The sequence below is a fragment of the Cynocephalus volans genome, chromosome X (assembly GCF_027409185.1).
Source record: "Cynocephalus volans isolate mCynVol1 chromosome X, mCynVol1.pri, whole genome shotgun sequence".
Taxonomy (NCBI): domain Eukaryota; kingdom Metazoa; phylum Chordata; class Mammalia; order Dermoptera; family Cynocephalidae; genus Cynocephalus; species Cynocephalus volans.
The window spans coordinates 108,772,207-108,785,443 of record NC_084478.1 but is presented as its reverse complement, the minus strand read 5'-3'; the positions used below and the strand labels follow the sequence as shown (position 1 = coordinate 108,785,443).

Sequence of the window (13,237 nt, the reverse complement as noted above, 5' to 3'; positions counted from 1 at the left end):
TCGTGAGGAGCTGCGGGAGTGTCGGTGCCCCGACCGAGTGGCTACCACCCTGCCTTGGGGGAACTGCGAAAGGAGCCGTCGTGGAAACAGCTGTTCCCATGGCCCTTCACGTGCCTGGAATCGGACTCGGGACTGGGCGCTGGGACGCTTGCTTTTGCCTTGTCCAAGTTTCACAGCACGGATGTTGATGATTGGAATCTTGACCAATCAACAGTTAAGCTCAAAGTGGTACTCCAGGGCTCTCCATCCCAGACTCCAAGTGGAATCTGAATGTACAAGACAGGTGGCTCCTGCTGTAACTAGTGGATCTCCGTTCTGGAACCGGACTTGACAGGGCCCTCCTCACGGAAACCTGGACTGCACTGGCTACAGGGTTCTCTTGGGGATGGGTGGAGGGGTGCTTTGAACACCAGACCACAACACTCAGAACCTTGACAATGGACAGAGTTTATGAAATCCCCGAGGACGCAAATGTGGATCCGGTTTCATCTCTGGAAGAAGATGTCATCCGTGGGACCAACCCCCGCTTTACCTTTCCATTTAGCATCCTCCTCTCCACCTTTTTGTACTGTGGGGAGGCTGCATCCGCCTTGTACATGGTTAGAATCTATCGAAAGAATAATGAGACCTACTGGATGGCATACACCTTTTCCTTCTTTATGTTTTCATCCATTATGGTCCAGTTGACCCTAATTTTTGTCCACAGAGATCTGGCCAAAGATAAACCGCTGTCATTATTTATGCATCTAATCCTCTTGGGACCTGTTATCAGGTGAGCAACTTTTTAATCTCCGCCCGCCTCCTCCTGCCCCAGACTTGTGCAGACAAAGATGAAACTAATATTAACAACACTGATACTGTGCCTCTGATCTAATCGATTCTCTCGTTCCCTCCCACTCTTGGCTTCCCTATCTACCATCCGAGACTTGTATGAAATCTTAAATGCCATCATGATGAACATGTGGCATGTACCTGTGTTCTAAAACTATGAATGATACCGTCGATAAGACTATTAGACAGTGTTTGTTCTCTGGACTTCGGGTTGTGAAAACTGATATGAGACCAGCAGACATAGTCACCCTGTGCCTATGGGCCACAGCTGCAGAGTGTGTAATTTTGACTTTGCCTTTTAGATACTCTGTAAATTGGATGAAAGTTTCTTCCCTCTTCATCCCATCCCACATTCAGTTTCTTTACCTTAAGCTGCTTTAGCTGGTGCTGCTGCCATTTTCAAATTTTACAGAGTAACTTGACATCTGGAAAATATTTTTTAAGCCATCTGTGGTAATCTGATACCCCAACCCAATGTAGTTTATTTTTCTCTGTCATTTCATCAGTCTCCTGTTTCTCTCTTTGTATATTTCTGCAGTAAAGGCACACAGTTGGCAGGGGGCAAAGGAAGACAGTCCAACTGTCCATGTGGATGCAGTAGCATGATGTAATAGTACAAGGGGTCTTCAAAAAGTTCATGGAAAGATTTGTATTATCTTTTAATTCTATTTTTCCATGAACTTATTGAAGTAACCTCATATGAAGTATTTCCATTCAGGTTGCCTTGAAGGGACGAGAATGTGCTTAATCCTAGGGAGACAGGCATCTGTCATCCGTCTCATGTGGATGCTATGGGCTGTTCAAGGTAAAGAGATATTGCAAAACTTATGAGGTTAGGAGGAAGGAATGGACCAAGTTTGTCTTGATTGCAAAAGAGACGGGCATCTGCAGTCAGCTGAGGAATATGGGTCAGAGTATTGATGTTGTAATTGCAATAGGAAGATATCTCATTGTTAGAGAACTAAAAACAGTCTAAAACTGATTAAGGATGGAACTCCCCTCTTTATAAAAATATTTATCTGTAAATATATATAATTTTTGTCAATTATACCTTAATAAAGCTGGAACTTTTTTATCAATATATTTTTAAATGGGGAGGAATTGATTAGGTTCCATCAGAGAAAATATGAGCTATCAACAGAAACAGTGGCCTGAAATTCAGGAGACCTGGATTCTAGTCCTCCTTCTGTCATTGACTAGTTGGGTGGCCTTGGTGGAATTTCTGAAGATGCCTTGGTCCCTCATCTGTAAAATAAATGAGTTGGGCTAGATCATGGGTCTCAAATGCTTATGGGGGCCAGGTATGTATCATAAATGAGTGAAGCAGGCCAAGTATATGAAAAACAGCCTCGTGTGTGATAAATGAAAACGCAGTCTCGATGTTAGAGAAATAATGGGGAGTAGTGAGTACCGTGGCAATCTGGAGTCCCATGATCCCCGAAAGAAGGCAGCCGCTCTACAGCTCCAGCCCATTGTTCCCATGTTGGAATTCAGACCCAGTATTGCCAGATCCCCCAACTTCTCAGGAGAAGCTCCCAGGACAGGCTTTTATGTGAAATGTCATGAGTTAGAAAGTGCCGTATAGGCCAAACCACATCTGTTGATCAGATGTGACTTAGCTGGCCTGTATGCAATCTTTGGGCTGAGTGACGTAAAGGTCCTTTCCAGTTCTAAATCTTTGAAGTTAAGTTGTAAAAAAGGAGATCTCATCTTGAACTTGGAACCAAGACATTTAAAGATGTCACTAGAGGAACAAGGAAACCATTCTTCTCTCCATTTTCAAATGCAGTATATTGAATTAACAGATCAAGAACTCTCAAGATACAAATTTCAGTAAGTACCCAGCCCCCCAGCTTTGACTTGTCTTATTTGCTTTGTGGCCTACCAAGCCATCTTTGATTTGTATGGAGTTTTGAGTATCGGTTTTCATTTTTATCATTTAGCTTCCACTAGAAATAATCGGGAAGCATTTATAACCTCAGGCAGCTAGGCCCACAGTGGGGAAAAATAATTAAAAACTCATAAATTATAGTCTTGATATGTTTACTTTCAAGACCAGTTACTTTTTAGGTAGGTAGGAACTTGATTAGTGCTATCAGGCACATGAAGGTGTTTGGAGGGCCTGGCTCCCTTGTATGAAATGCAAGCGTACTTCAGGAAATAAAAAGGTACTGTAATTTACTGAAGTTTATGAGCAAGGCAAACACTCTTACTTAAACAAGTAAATAGCCTTAAGAATAGAGACATAAACAGAGCATTTTACACCACCACCTTCCCCAGTATTTTATTCAGCAATAGCATTGATGGGCTTGGGTTAAAATCTAAAATATTTTGTTGAAAATGCACTCATGCACGTTTCCCTGAATGGGAAGAGAGTGTTGCTTTTTCTTTTTGTTCTTTCTTTCCATGCTTTTCTCTCCCAGGTCTTAAAGTTTGTCCCTAGAATGTGAAAGTTTCACACTACACACTTCAGAGTGGTGCACATGAACCCGTCTCGGGGGGCATCCTGTGGAGAACGGTGGCCAGCAGATGTTCCAAACATTCCTATTGGGAGCCAAAGCCTGGAGAGCGTATAAATCTCTGAACTTGTCTTTGGTCTGTTTTTCTGTTAAGTTACATTTCTGTTATTATTAGCCTCTTCTCCCATCACTTCTCACCCTGTATTCTTTTTTCCTTTTTATTCTTTTACTTACTCAACAAATACTTATCAAATATCCAGTATGTGATAGGGCTGTGAGCAAGATAAATACAACTATGCCCTTAATCTTTTAGGGAAGATGTCTTAATTTCCACCACTATTGTTCTTACTTGTCATAAGAAATAGTCCACAGTTTCCATTCATTTCAGAGTGAGTGGGGGAAGTGGTAATTCATGTGTTCCAAAGCAAGTTGTTCTACTTGTTCTGGTTGCTTCTCTTCCGTTCACATCAGAACTCCTAAAGACTTCTGAGTTATATGGAGGAGACAGGAGGAGTCCAGCAGGAAATGTGGTCTTATCACTATAGGTATTTCAATGGTAATAGGCTCTCATAAGGATGTTTTCTTCTTTGTAAAAAAAGAATCAAGTTAAAAGGCTGTTGTGCTCAAACAGGACAAGAGGCACAAAAGTAACCTTTACAGAAATCTTTTGAGGTTCCCTAGGTATGTAATATATTTGGTTCTGAGTTGTCAAGTCTTTTAAATACCTTTATGCTAAATGGTTTCCTGTGTATGTGAGAGTTTTTTTTTTTTTCCTGATCTCTCCCAAGACTTTTTGGCCGAGACAGTTATAGTTGTGGGTGCTTTCTTGAAAACGCAGAACCTGAAAACCCCAATTATGGAGTGGAATGCTTTGTGTAAGCAATGGTTTACATCAGGAACTTGAGGTGTCATGAAAACTAGGGCCTTTTGGAACCCTCATTCTTTCTCAACATAGTATTTACTTAATACCTTTGTGTTCAAGCCATTCTTCTACCACAGGCCTATTCTTTTTTTTTTTTTTTTTTTTTTTGGCAGCTGGCCGGTACAGGGATCAAACCTTGGACCTTGGTGTTATCATCACCATGCTCTAACCAGCTGAGCTACCTGGCCAGCCCATGGGCCTATTCTTAATGAGACAAAACAATTCCTTAAGTCCTCAGGGAAGTACAGGTACTTCTGAAATGGTGTTTTTAGGTTGGTTGGTGACCGAACAAAAAGGGATTTAGACTCAAGTAACTTGTAGAAGGCACGACCAACCCTTTGACTCATGAGGAATGAACAGAACAGCAGAGAGGGAATGGCAAAAAGTAGCACAACCTCCCCAAGTTATTTGTTCCCTTCATGACAAACTCCTTTCCCAGGACAGCTTCAGTTAAGTTCTCATGATTCTTTACTTCTGCAGATGTTTGGAGGCCATGATTAAGTACTTCACACTGTGGAAGAAAGAGGGGCAGGAGGAGCCCTATGTCAGCCTCACCCGAAAGAAGATGCTACTAGGTGGCGAGGAGGTGCTGATAGAATGGGAGGTGGGCCACTCCATCCGGACCCTGGCTGTGCACCGCAATGCCTACAAACGTATGTCACAGATCCAAGCCTTCCTGGGCTCAGTGCCCCAGCTGACCTATCAGCTCTATGTGACCCTGATCTCCTCAGAGGTCCCCCTGGGTAGAGGTGAGTAGGATCAGGAGAGGGAGGGCTCCCTTTAAATCAAGGGTCTTAGAAGTCTAAACCTGAGCTGTCCAATATACTGGCCACTAGTTTCATATGGCTATTTAAATTTAAATTAAATAAAATTAAAAACTTACTCCCTTGGTAATACTAGCCACACTTCACGTGTTCGATAGCCACGTGTGGCTAATGACAACTATATTGGACAATGCAGACACAGAACATTTCTATCATCACAGAAAGTTCTGTTGGGCAGCACTGGTAGATTGTCAAAGAACTTGGTGAGTCCAGATATCTCAGGCCTCCCAGATTTCTTAAACTGGGGTAAACTGTTTAGACTAAAAATCCCACAGATTAACCCTCTCTGGGCCCAGAAGAAGCTAGTAATACCAGCAGCCAATAGGATATTTTCCCTTGCCCAGAGTGTTTAAATTATGTTGTTAGTTGTTTTGTTTGTTTAGGGATGACCATCTTTAAATAAGAGGTTCCCAAACATTACTGGTCATCAAAATTGTGTGGTAAGCTTTTTTAAAAAAAATTACATTCTCTTGGTCGGGGGAGAGAGCAGTAGTGTACTGATGGGTACAAAACTGTGCTATCTACCCTAAGTGATTCATTGTGCAGTATATGCATGTGTTGAAACAACACACTGTACCCTAATAATATGAACAAGTAAATGTTAAAATTAAAAAAATATTACATTCCCTCCCTAGACTTGAATCAATCCCAGAGTGTGGGGAGGCCAGAAATCTATATTTCTAAAAAGTACCCCAGTTGATTCTGATCAGCTACATTTGGGAACCACTGATTTAATTTCTCCCAACGCCAGTGGAAAGAAAGAAAAGGGGTATGGGACTAATACCAATGAAAGGCCTGGTCCATGTTCTGACCTTCACTATGATCTCTGGAGGAAGTTATAAAGCAGTCACTGCCTTAATTTCCCACTTGTAAAAGAGAGATCCTGAAATGAGTAAGACTTTTGGTTGAGGATGAAATGTGAGTCAGTGTTTTCAAAGTCAAGATAAAATGCTGTTAGTGAGTTTTAACAGCCTGAGGTTTGCTTCATCTGCTTGGGCAGGAGCTGGTACAGGTATGGGTACAGTTTTGGGCCATTTCCTTAGTATTAGATGCTGACCCTGTTTGGCAAAGTCCCATGTCTCAAATAAATGTAAGAAGGAAATTTGCCCTCTCTTCTCTTTTTCTCCCCTAAGAATTGTTCATGAAGTTCTATTGATCTTGAAGCTTTTCACATAAGTAAATTGACAGGAGAAAACTCTCTGGAAATGATGATGCTTTTCCTCCTGAGAATTTTGAGGGTCACCAAATCTGTATATACATTACAAAAGTAATACATGCACAAACTGACCTACTGGGTAGTTGTATATGCACATAAAATTTCTGGAAAGCTGTGCAAGCAACTACCTCTAGGCAGTGGGAATAAGTCAGCGGACTTTTACATTTTACTTTAAATCCTTCTGTATGGTTTGAAATTTTTACCATGATCAAGTATGACTTTTGTGTCCTTATTTTTTAATTATACAAATCAAACATGGTTATGATAAAAATTCAAAACCATACAGATTAGACATAAACTAGGGAATGTAATCTCACTCCCCAAAGGTAATCTCTGTTAACCGTTCAGTATATATCCTTCCAGACTTATTTTGACTATATAAATATAAACATCCATACTACATATAAACTGAATGTATATAATTTTTTCCCAGAAATGGACTGTATGAAATATTCTGTTCAGCAACATGTCTTTTTCAAAAGTATGCCAACACATCTTTTTTCAACAGTTATTTATATATATGTATACTATATAATAATAATATATATTTCCTTTATATGCATCAGACCACTCTTTCTTATGTCCCTAATTTTCTATTGGTAGTATTAAAGCCTGTTTCTAATTTTTCACAAAAAAGTTTTTTTCTAATTACAAACTATGCTACAGTGAACATCTTTGTTAATGTCTGTGTACTTGAATGAGAATTTGTAGGATAAATTTACAGCAGTAGAATTGCTGGTGAAAGGATATCTATGTTTAGGATTTTATTGATACTGCCAAATAACGTTCCCAAAAGGTTGTATGAATTTGTACTCCCATCAACAGTATATGAATGTGCCTGTTTCTTCATATCTTAAACTAAATATTATTTATATAATTATATAATTATAAAATTACTGGCTTTTTAAATAATTTGCTTTCTTTGATTATGAGTAAAGCTGAGTATCTTTTAATGTTTGGTCATTGTGTGTGTATGTTCTGCGAATTGCTTATTTATGTATTTCACTCACTTTTTCTAGTGGGTCGTTTGTCTTTTTAGGATGTTTAGGATGGCTGTTATCAAAAAATTAATATTAATTTGTAGGAGCTATTTACTTATTCTGGCCATTCTTTCTCATGAAGAAAGAATGTGGATGAGTGTGTGTGTATACATTTGTGTAATTTTTGTGTGTACATACACATATTTTAAGTGTGCATATACACATCATATATGTAATAAGTGTGCGACACACTGTATTTAATATACACGATGTACTCTGCTTGTAGTATCTTCTGGCATTCTGAAGTATTACATTTTTATGTATTCAAATTCTTTATTGCTTTTAGATTTTGTGCCTTTCTTACAAAGGCCTTTCAACTTTCATCCGGTAGAGTAATTTACCCCGATCTTCCAAATAAATTAATTTCCAAGATCAATTTGTCAATTCCCCTACCAAAAAGCAAAACAAAGAAAAAATAATAAAAACGAAAGAAAAAACAGTTCATTGACATTCTGATTGGGATTGTATTAAATTATTTAGGTTATTTTTTGGGGGGATTTACAAATCCCTCCATATCATTAAATATTTTTAAGTGCACTTCAGTAAAGTTGTATCGTTTTCTCTCTATAGGTCTTGCACATTTTCGTAAGGCTTATTTCTAGGTGTTCTATCAGTTTTAAAATGACCTGATTTTCTAAGTGCCAGGATAGTGCCCAGATAAAATAAATGCACCTACTACACTTTTAGAAATAGAGGGATGAGGGCCGACCCTGTGGCTCACTCGGGAGAGTGCAGCGCTGGCAGCGCAGCGGCACTCCCACCGCGGGTTCGGATCCTACATAGGGGTGGCTACTGCACTCACTGGCTGAGCGCGGTGTTGGACGATACCAAGCCAAGGGATGTGATCCCCTTACCGGTCACAAAAAAGAAAAAAAAAAGGCAATAAAGAAGCAAGATATTTAAAAAAAAAAAAAAAATAGAGGGATGATGTGATGATGAAGAAGAACATAGCAGCTAGCAGATAGCATTTACTAGGTTCTAGGCATTTCTCTAAGCCCTTTACATTTAATTGTTTCATCTAACCTTCACATCAACCCTGTGAGATAATTATTATTATTTGCAGTGACAAATGAGGAAACAGACACTGAGAAGTGAAATAAATTCCCCAAGGTAGTAGTAGGTGGCAAAGATTGGATTGGAATCCAGGGTGTCTACCTCCAGAGACCATGTTTCTAACTACGGCAGCTTTTGATCTCTTATGGCGTGAGTCTATTTGTAGTGTGACAGATGGAAAGTATTTTTACATTTATTGGAAGTATCAGGTTCTCTTCCTTCTATTACACTAATATCAATAAATGAGTTCTAATTTAAGGGAAAGCATTGCCACACTTAACAAGATGTACCTCTGGCATTCCCAGCTCCACAAAGAGCATCAGCTCTTGAGGATGGGCCCGAGAGTGGTTTAGAAAGCCAAGAGTAGCCACTTTGATAGTCTCCCATTTCAGTCTTTGAGACTCCAACACTCTACTTATAGCTGAAGAAGATCTCAGAAACAGCTGTGCTGCCTTCTGGGTTTTCATGGGGAAGTCTTCACTTTTCTTGCATATTAAATTGACATCTCCATGGCTCTAGTTTCCCTGGATCCAGTGTTTTTATAGGAGCAGAAAACTCCAGCTTTTCCTTTGGAGGAGTACCACTCAGGCCTCCTACTTTCCTTGAGAACACCAGATTTTTCTCAGTAATCAGTATCCTTTGACATTAAAGGAGGAAAAACAAAGGGCCACCTGTGTGGTCTGCAGTTGAGGCATAGGTACAGCAGGCTAGGGAGCATCCTGGCCCTTCTGGGCCACTACTCTAACATATAGTGCTATGGATGGTAGGAAACAGTGTCTTTAAATTTTTGAACTGCTCTGCTGGAAGTTCAGAGATTTCTAAAGTATTCTAAAGCATGGGGGTGATGAATTGACATTGCTGATGGCAAATACAAGCAACTCTAGAGTATCTCAGTGAATTGGGAAACGGAGGCACATAGATACTCAGTACCTTCCATAAACTCCCAGACAGCTGAACCAAGGATTTCTAATCCTAGTTATTTTATGCTGTCTCTCTAAATTCATAATTCTTCATTAATTCCACAAACATTTACTGAGAACCTACTATGTTCCAGGCAGTATGTTAAGTTCTGGGATACATTAATGAACAAAATAGACGTGGTCCCTTCTTGCCCTCATGGAATTTCCAGTATATGTTTTGACATGTCACTGGAGTTAAGTATTGTAGAAGCATGCACAAACAAGATTAGTTCCTTAAAGAAAATATACATCAAAGAAGGGATTTCTACTAGCAAGGGCATTTTCTGTGAGTCTTCTAAGACTGGATTTTTTTTAGAGTTTTTTCTGCCTCATTCAGTGTTTGCTTAAAAGTCTGCTTCACCAGGTAGGTCTTCCCTATCCCTTTATATGTGCTCTTCTCATGTTAGTGTCTTCTCAGTGTTAGTTCTAAGACCCACACTTTGAAAAGCTTATTTTGTATGTTTATATTTAAATGATTAAGGTATTAGAGTATATGTTCATCATGGAAAATTTAAAAAACAGAGAAATATAGAAAAAAGATTTTAAAAACTGATATAAAACCCTATTGCACACAAAAATATTTTGGCTCATTTTTAAAAATTTTATTTTTGTGCATGTTATTTTGTTTTATTTGTTTTATATTTAAGGTATACAATGTGATGTTTTGATATATGTATACATTGTGAAATGATTACCACAACCAAGCTAGTTAACATATCCATCACCTCGCTTAGTTACCATTTGTGTGTGTGTGGTGAAAACACTTAAGATCCACTCTCAGAAAATTTCAAGTGTATAATACATTATTATCAACTGTAATCACCATGCCGTACATTAGATCTCTCAAGCTTATTCATCTTGTAACTGAAAGTTTGTACCCTTTGACCAAATACTCCCATTTCTCCCAACCCTTAGCCCCTGGCAAGCACTGTTCTACTCTGTTTCTATGAGTTCTACTTTTTTAGGTTCCTTATATAGGTGAGATCATGCAATACTTGTATTTCTGTGTCTTGCTTCACTTAGCATAATGGCTTCTAGGTTCATCTGTGTTGTCACAAATGGCAGGATTTCCTTCATTTTATGGCCGAATAATATTCCATTGTGTGTGTGTATGTATATATATATATATATATATATATACACACATAGCACATCTTCTTTATCTATTCATCTGTCCAATGGGCACTTAGGTTGTTTCCACATCTTGGCTATTGTGAATAGTGCTACAATGAACACGAGAGTGCGGATATCTCTTCAAGATACTGATTTCATTTCCTTTGGATACATACCAAGAAGTGGGATTGCTGGATCGTATGATAGTTCTGTTTTTAATTTTTTGAGGAACCTCCATACTGTTTTCCATAATGGCTGTACCAATTTACATTCCCACCAAGAGTGTACAGGGTTCCCTTTTTTCTGTGTCCTCGCCAACACTTATCTTTTTTCTATCATAGCCATCCTAACAGGTGTGAGGTGCTATTTCATTGTGGTTTTGATTTTCATTTCCCTGATAATTAGTGACATTGAGCACCTTTTCATATACTTGTTGGCCATTTATATTTCTTCTTTGGAAAAATGTCTATTCATGTGCCTGTTATTTGTTTACATAGCTGTGATCATACATGAGTTTGCTCGTAACTGCGGCTCTCAAATCCCACCTATCACCTCTCTGGACCTCTGGATCTGAGTACAGGCTTCACCACCAACATTGACTAATTGCCTATTTTTTTTTTTTTTTTTTTTTTACAGCTGTGCTAATGGTCTTTTCCCTGATATCTGTCACCTATGGGGCTACCCTCTGCAATATGTTGGCTATCCAGATCAAGTACGATGACTACAAGATTCGCCTTGGGCCACTAGAGGTCCTTTGCATCACCATCTGGAGGACATTGGAGATCACTTCCCGCCTTGTGATTCTGGTGCTCTTCTCAGCCACCTTGAAACTGAAGGCTGTGCCCTTCTTAGTGCTCAACTTCCTGATCATCTTCTTTGAACCTTGGGTTAAGTTCTGGAGGAGTGGTGCCCAGATGCCCAATAACATTGAGAAAAATTTCAGCCGGGTTGGCACTCTGGTGGTACTGATTTCAGTCACCATCCTCTACGCTGGCATTAACTTCTCTTGCTGGTCAGCCCTGCAGTTGAGGTTGGCAGACAGAGATCTTGTTGACAAAGGTCAGAACTGGGGACATATGGGCCTGCACTATAGTGTGAGGTTGGTAGAGAATGTGATCATGGTATTGGTTTTTAAGTTTTTTGGAGTGAAAGTGTTACTGAATTACTGTCATTCCTTGATTGCCTTGCAGCTCATTATTGCTTATCTGATTTCCATCGGCTTCATGCTCCTTTTCTTCCAGTACTTGCATCCGTTGCGCTCACTCTTCACCCATAACGTAGTGGACTACCTACACTGTGTCTGTTGCCGCCGGCACCCCCGGCGCAGGGCTCAGGATGCGGAGCCATCCTTTGAGACTGAAGCAAGGCAAAGCATTGTCTGATTCTATCTTCTGGGTATTTTGGGATGGGTTGGGGGTTGCCAGGAGCAACTCTGAAATTGAAGGAGAGGATGAGGTGCATGGGTGAGTACCCATCAGGAAGTATTCTTGAGTTCTCTGGTAAGCCCATCAGAAGAAGGAGCAGATTCACTGCCATGTTTGGACACCAAGGGTATCCACTATATAGTTGGAAGGGTCAGAAATACTGTTCACACCCTTCCTACCCAGGTCAGTTAGGATAATTTACCTCTAAGCACCTTAGGCTCTCTGCGACCTTCCAGCTCTGCCCATTTGCTTGAGGCATTACTGAGCTTTTCTGGGCTGAGCTGAAGGCCCAGAATCCCACCAGAATATATCCTGACTGATCAGAGGATGTGATGGCTTACTAGCTAAGGGTACCTCCTAGTAAATAATCTGAATGATGTGGAACCTGCAACTGTGGGTGTGGTTGGAGTCTTAACTCCAATGAAACACTCTGGGTAAGAAGAAAACCCCCACTATTAATAGAGCTCCCCAAACAAGTTAGTACTCCATTAGGATTTTACTGGTGACCATTCAGCAAGGATCTCTCTTTTCCACAGCCCTTCATAAGCACACTCTGAGGGGGGAGTGCAGAGTAGGATTCCTTCAGGGACCTGCATGGGGCTCCAGCTTGTCAAGTGGAATGGTTAAGTGAAATCTCCCACTTAGTGCCTCACTAACAGGGATTCCCACCAACCCAGCTTTTCTGCGATGCTGGTGTTTTATTACTTGATGTGAACTTCGAGAAGCTGAACTGTAATTGAAAATGTTTCTGATGTATGGAAGAAATGAAGACTGCTTTGTGTCTGCTACTGTCCTGAGTATTTCCTTTATTTGTTTGTTTTAGGGGAGAGAAAAAATAACAATGGCTCAGACATCACCTTCGTGTTATTGGGGATTGGGATGGGGGATCGGTGGCTAACATTGTAAGGTAGAGTGAAGGCAGAGGAGGGAAACGAGATCCCATTAAACCATCATTGGTACTGGTTTCTGCCCACAGGATTTTTTTTCCCCAAAGTTTATTACGCACTGCCCAGAGGATTTTGCTTTCTCATAAGGAACATGTGTTTATTAACCCTCTGCTCATTTCTATACCCCCAATGGATGAATGCATGTCTTCCTTTCTCATGTGTCTCCATGTTTACATCCCATATCAGTTGAGTGTTTTGATGGGAGTGTCAGCCGGATGCTTCTAAGGAAACCAAGGAATTGAGGTTACTATGGCCACTGTCTATTGGGACCAAGTGTCCCAGCATTTACCTAACCAATGCTTGCCCCTCACAGTCCAGGAAAGTGAGACCTCCTGGTAGTGTGCACCAGTTGTGGCCACCACAGTGCTTCAAGTAATTGTAAACAATCTGACCTAGGGCTTGCCATCCCCATCCAGTTTTACTCTTGGGATCACACTAAGAATTTATCT

At 40.2% G+C, this 13,237-nt stretch overlaps 1 protein-coding gene across 1 annotated transcript; it reads left to right on the top strand.

Annotated features, from left to right (window-relative positions):
* Positions 1-408: 408 nt before the first annotated feature.
* XKRX (XK related X-linked) lies at positions 409-11,799 on the top strand. The gene is made up of 3 exons (XM_063082923.1): positions 409-772; positions 4,693-4,961; positions 11,054-11,799. The coding sequence occupies exons 1-3, from the start codon at positions 438-440 to the stop codon at positions 11,797-11,799; spliced, it is 1,350 nt and encodes a 449-aa protein (XP_062938993.1). The 5' UTR covers positions 409-437.
* Positions 11,800-13,237: the final 1,438 nt, after the last annotated feature.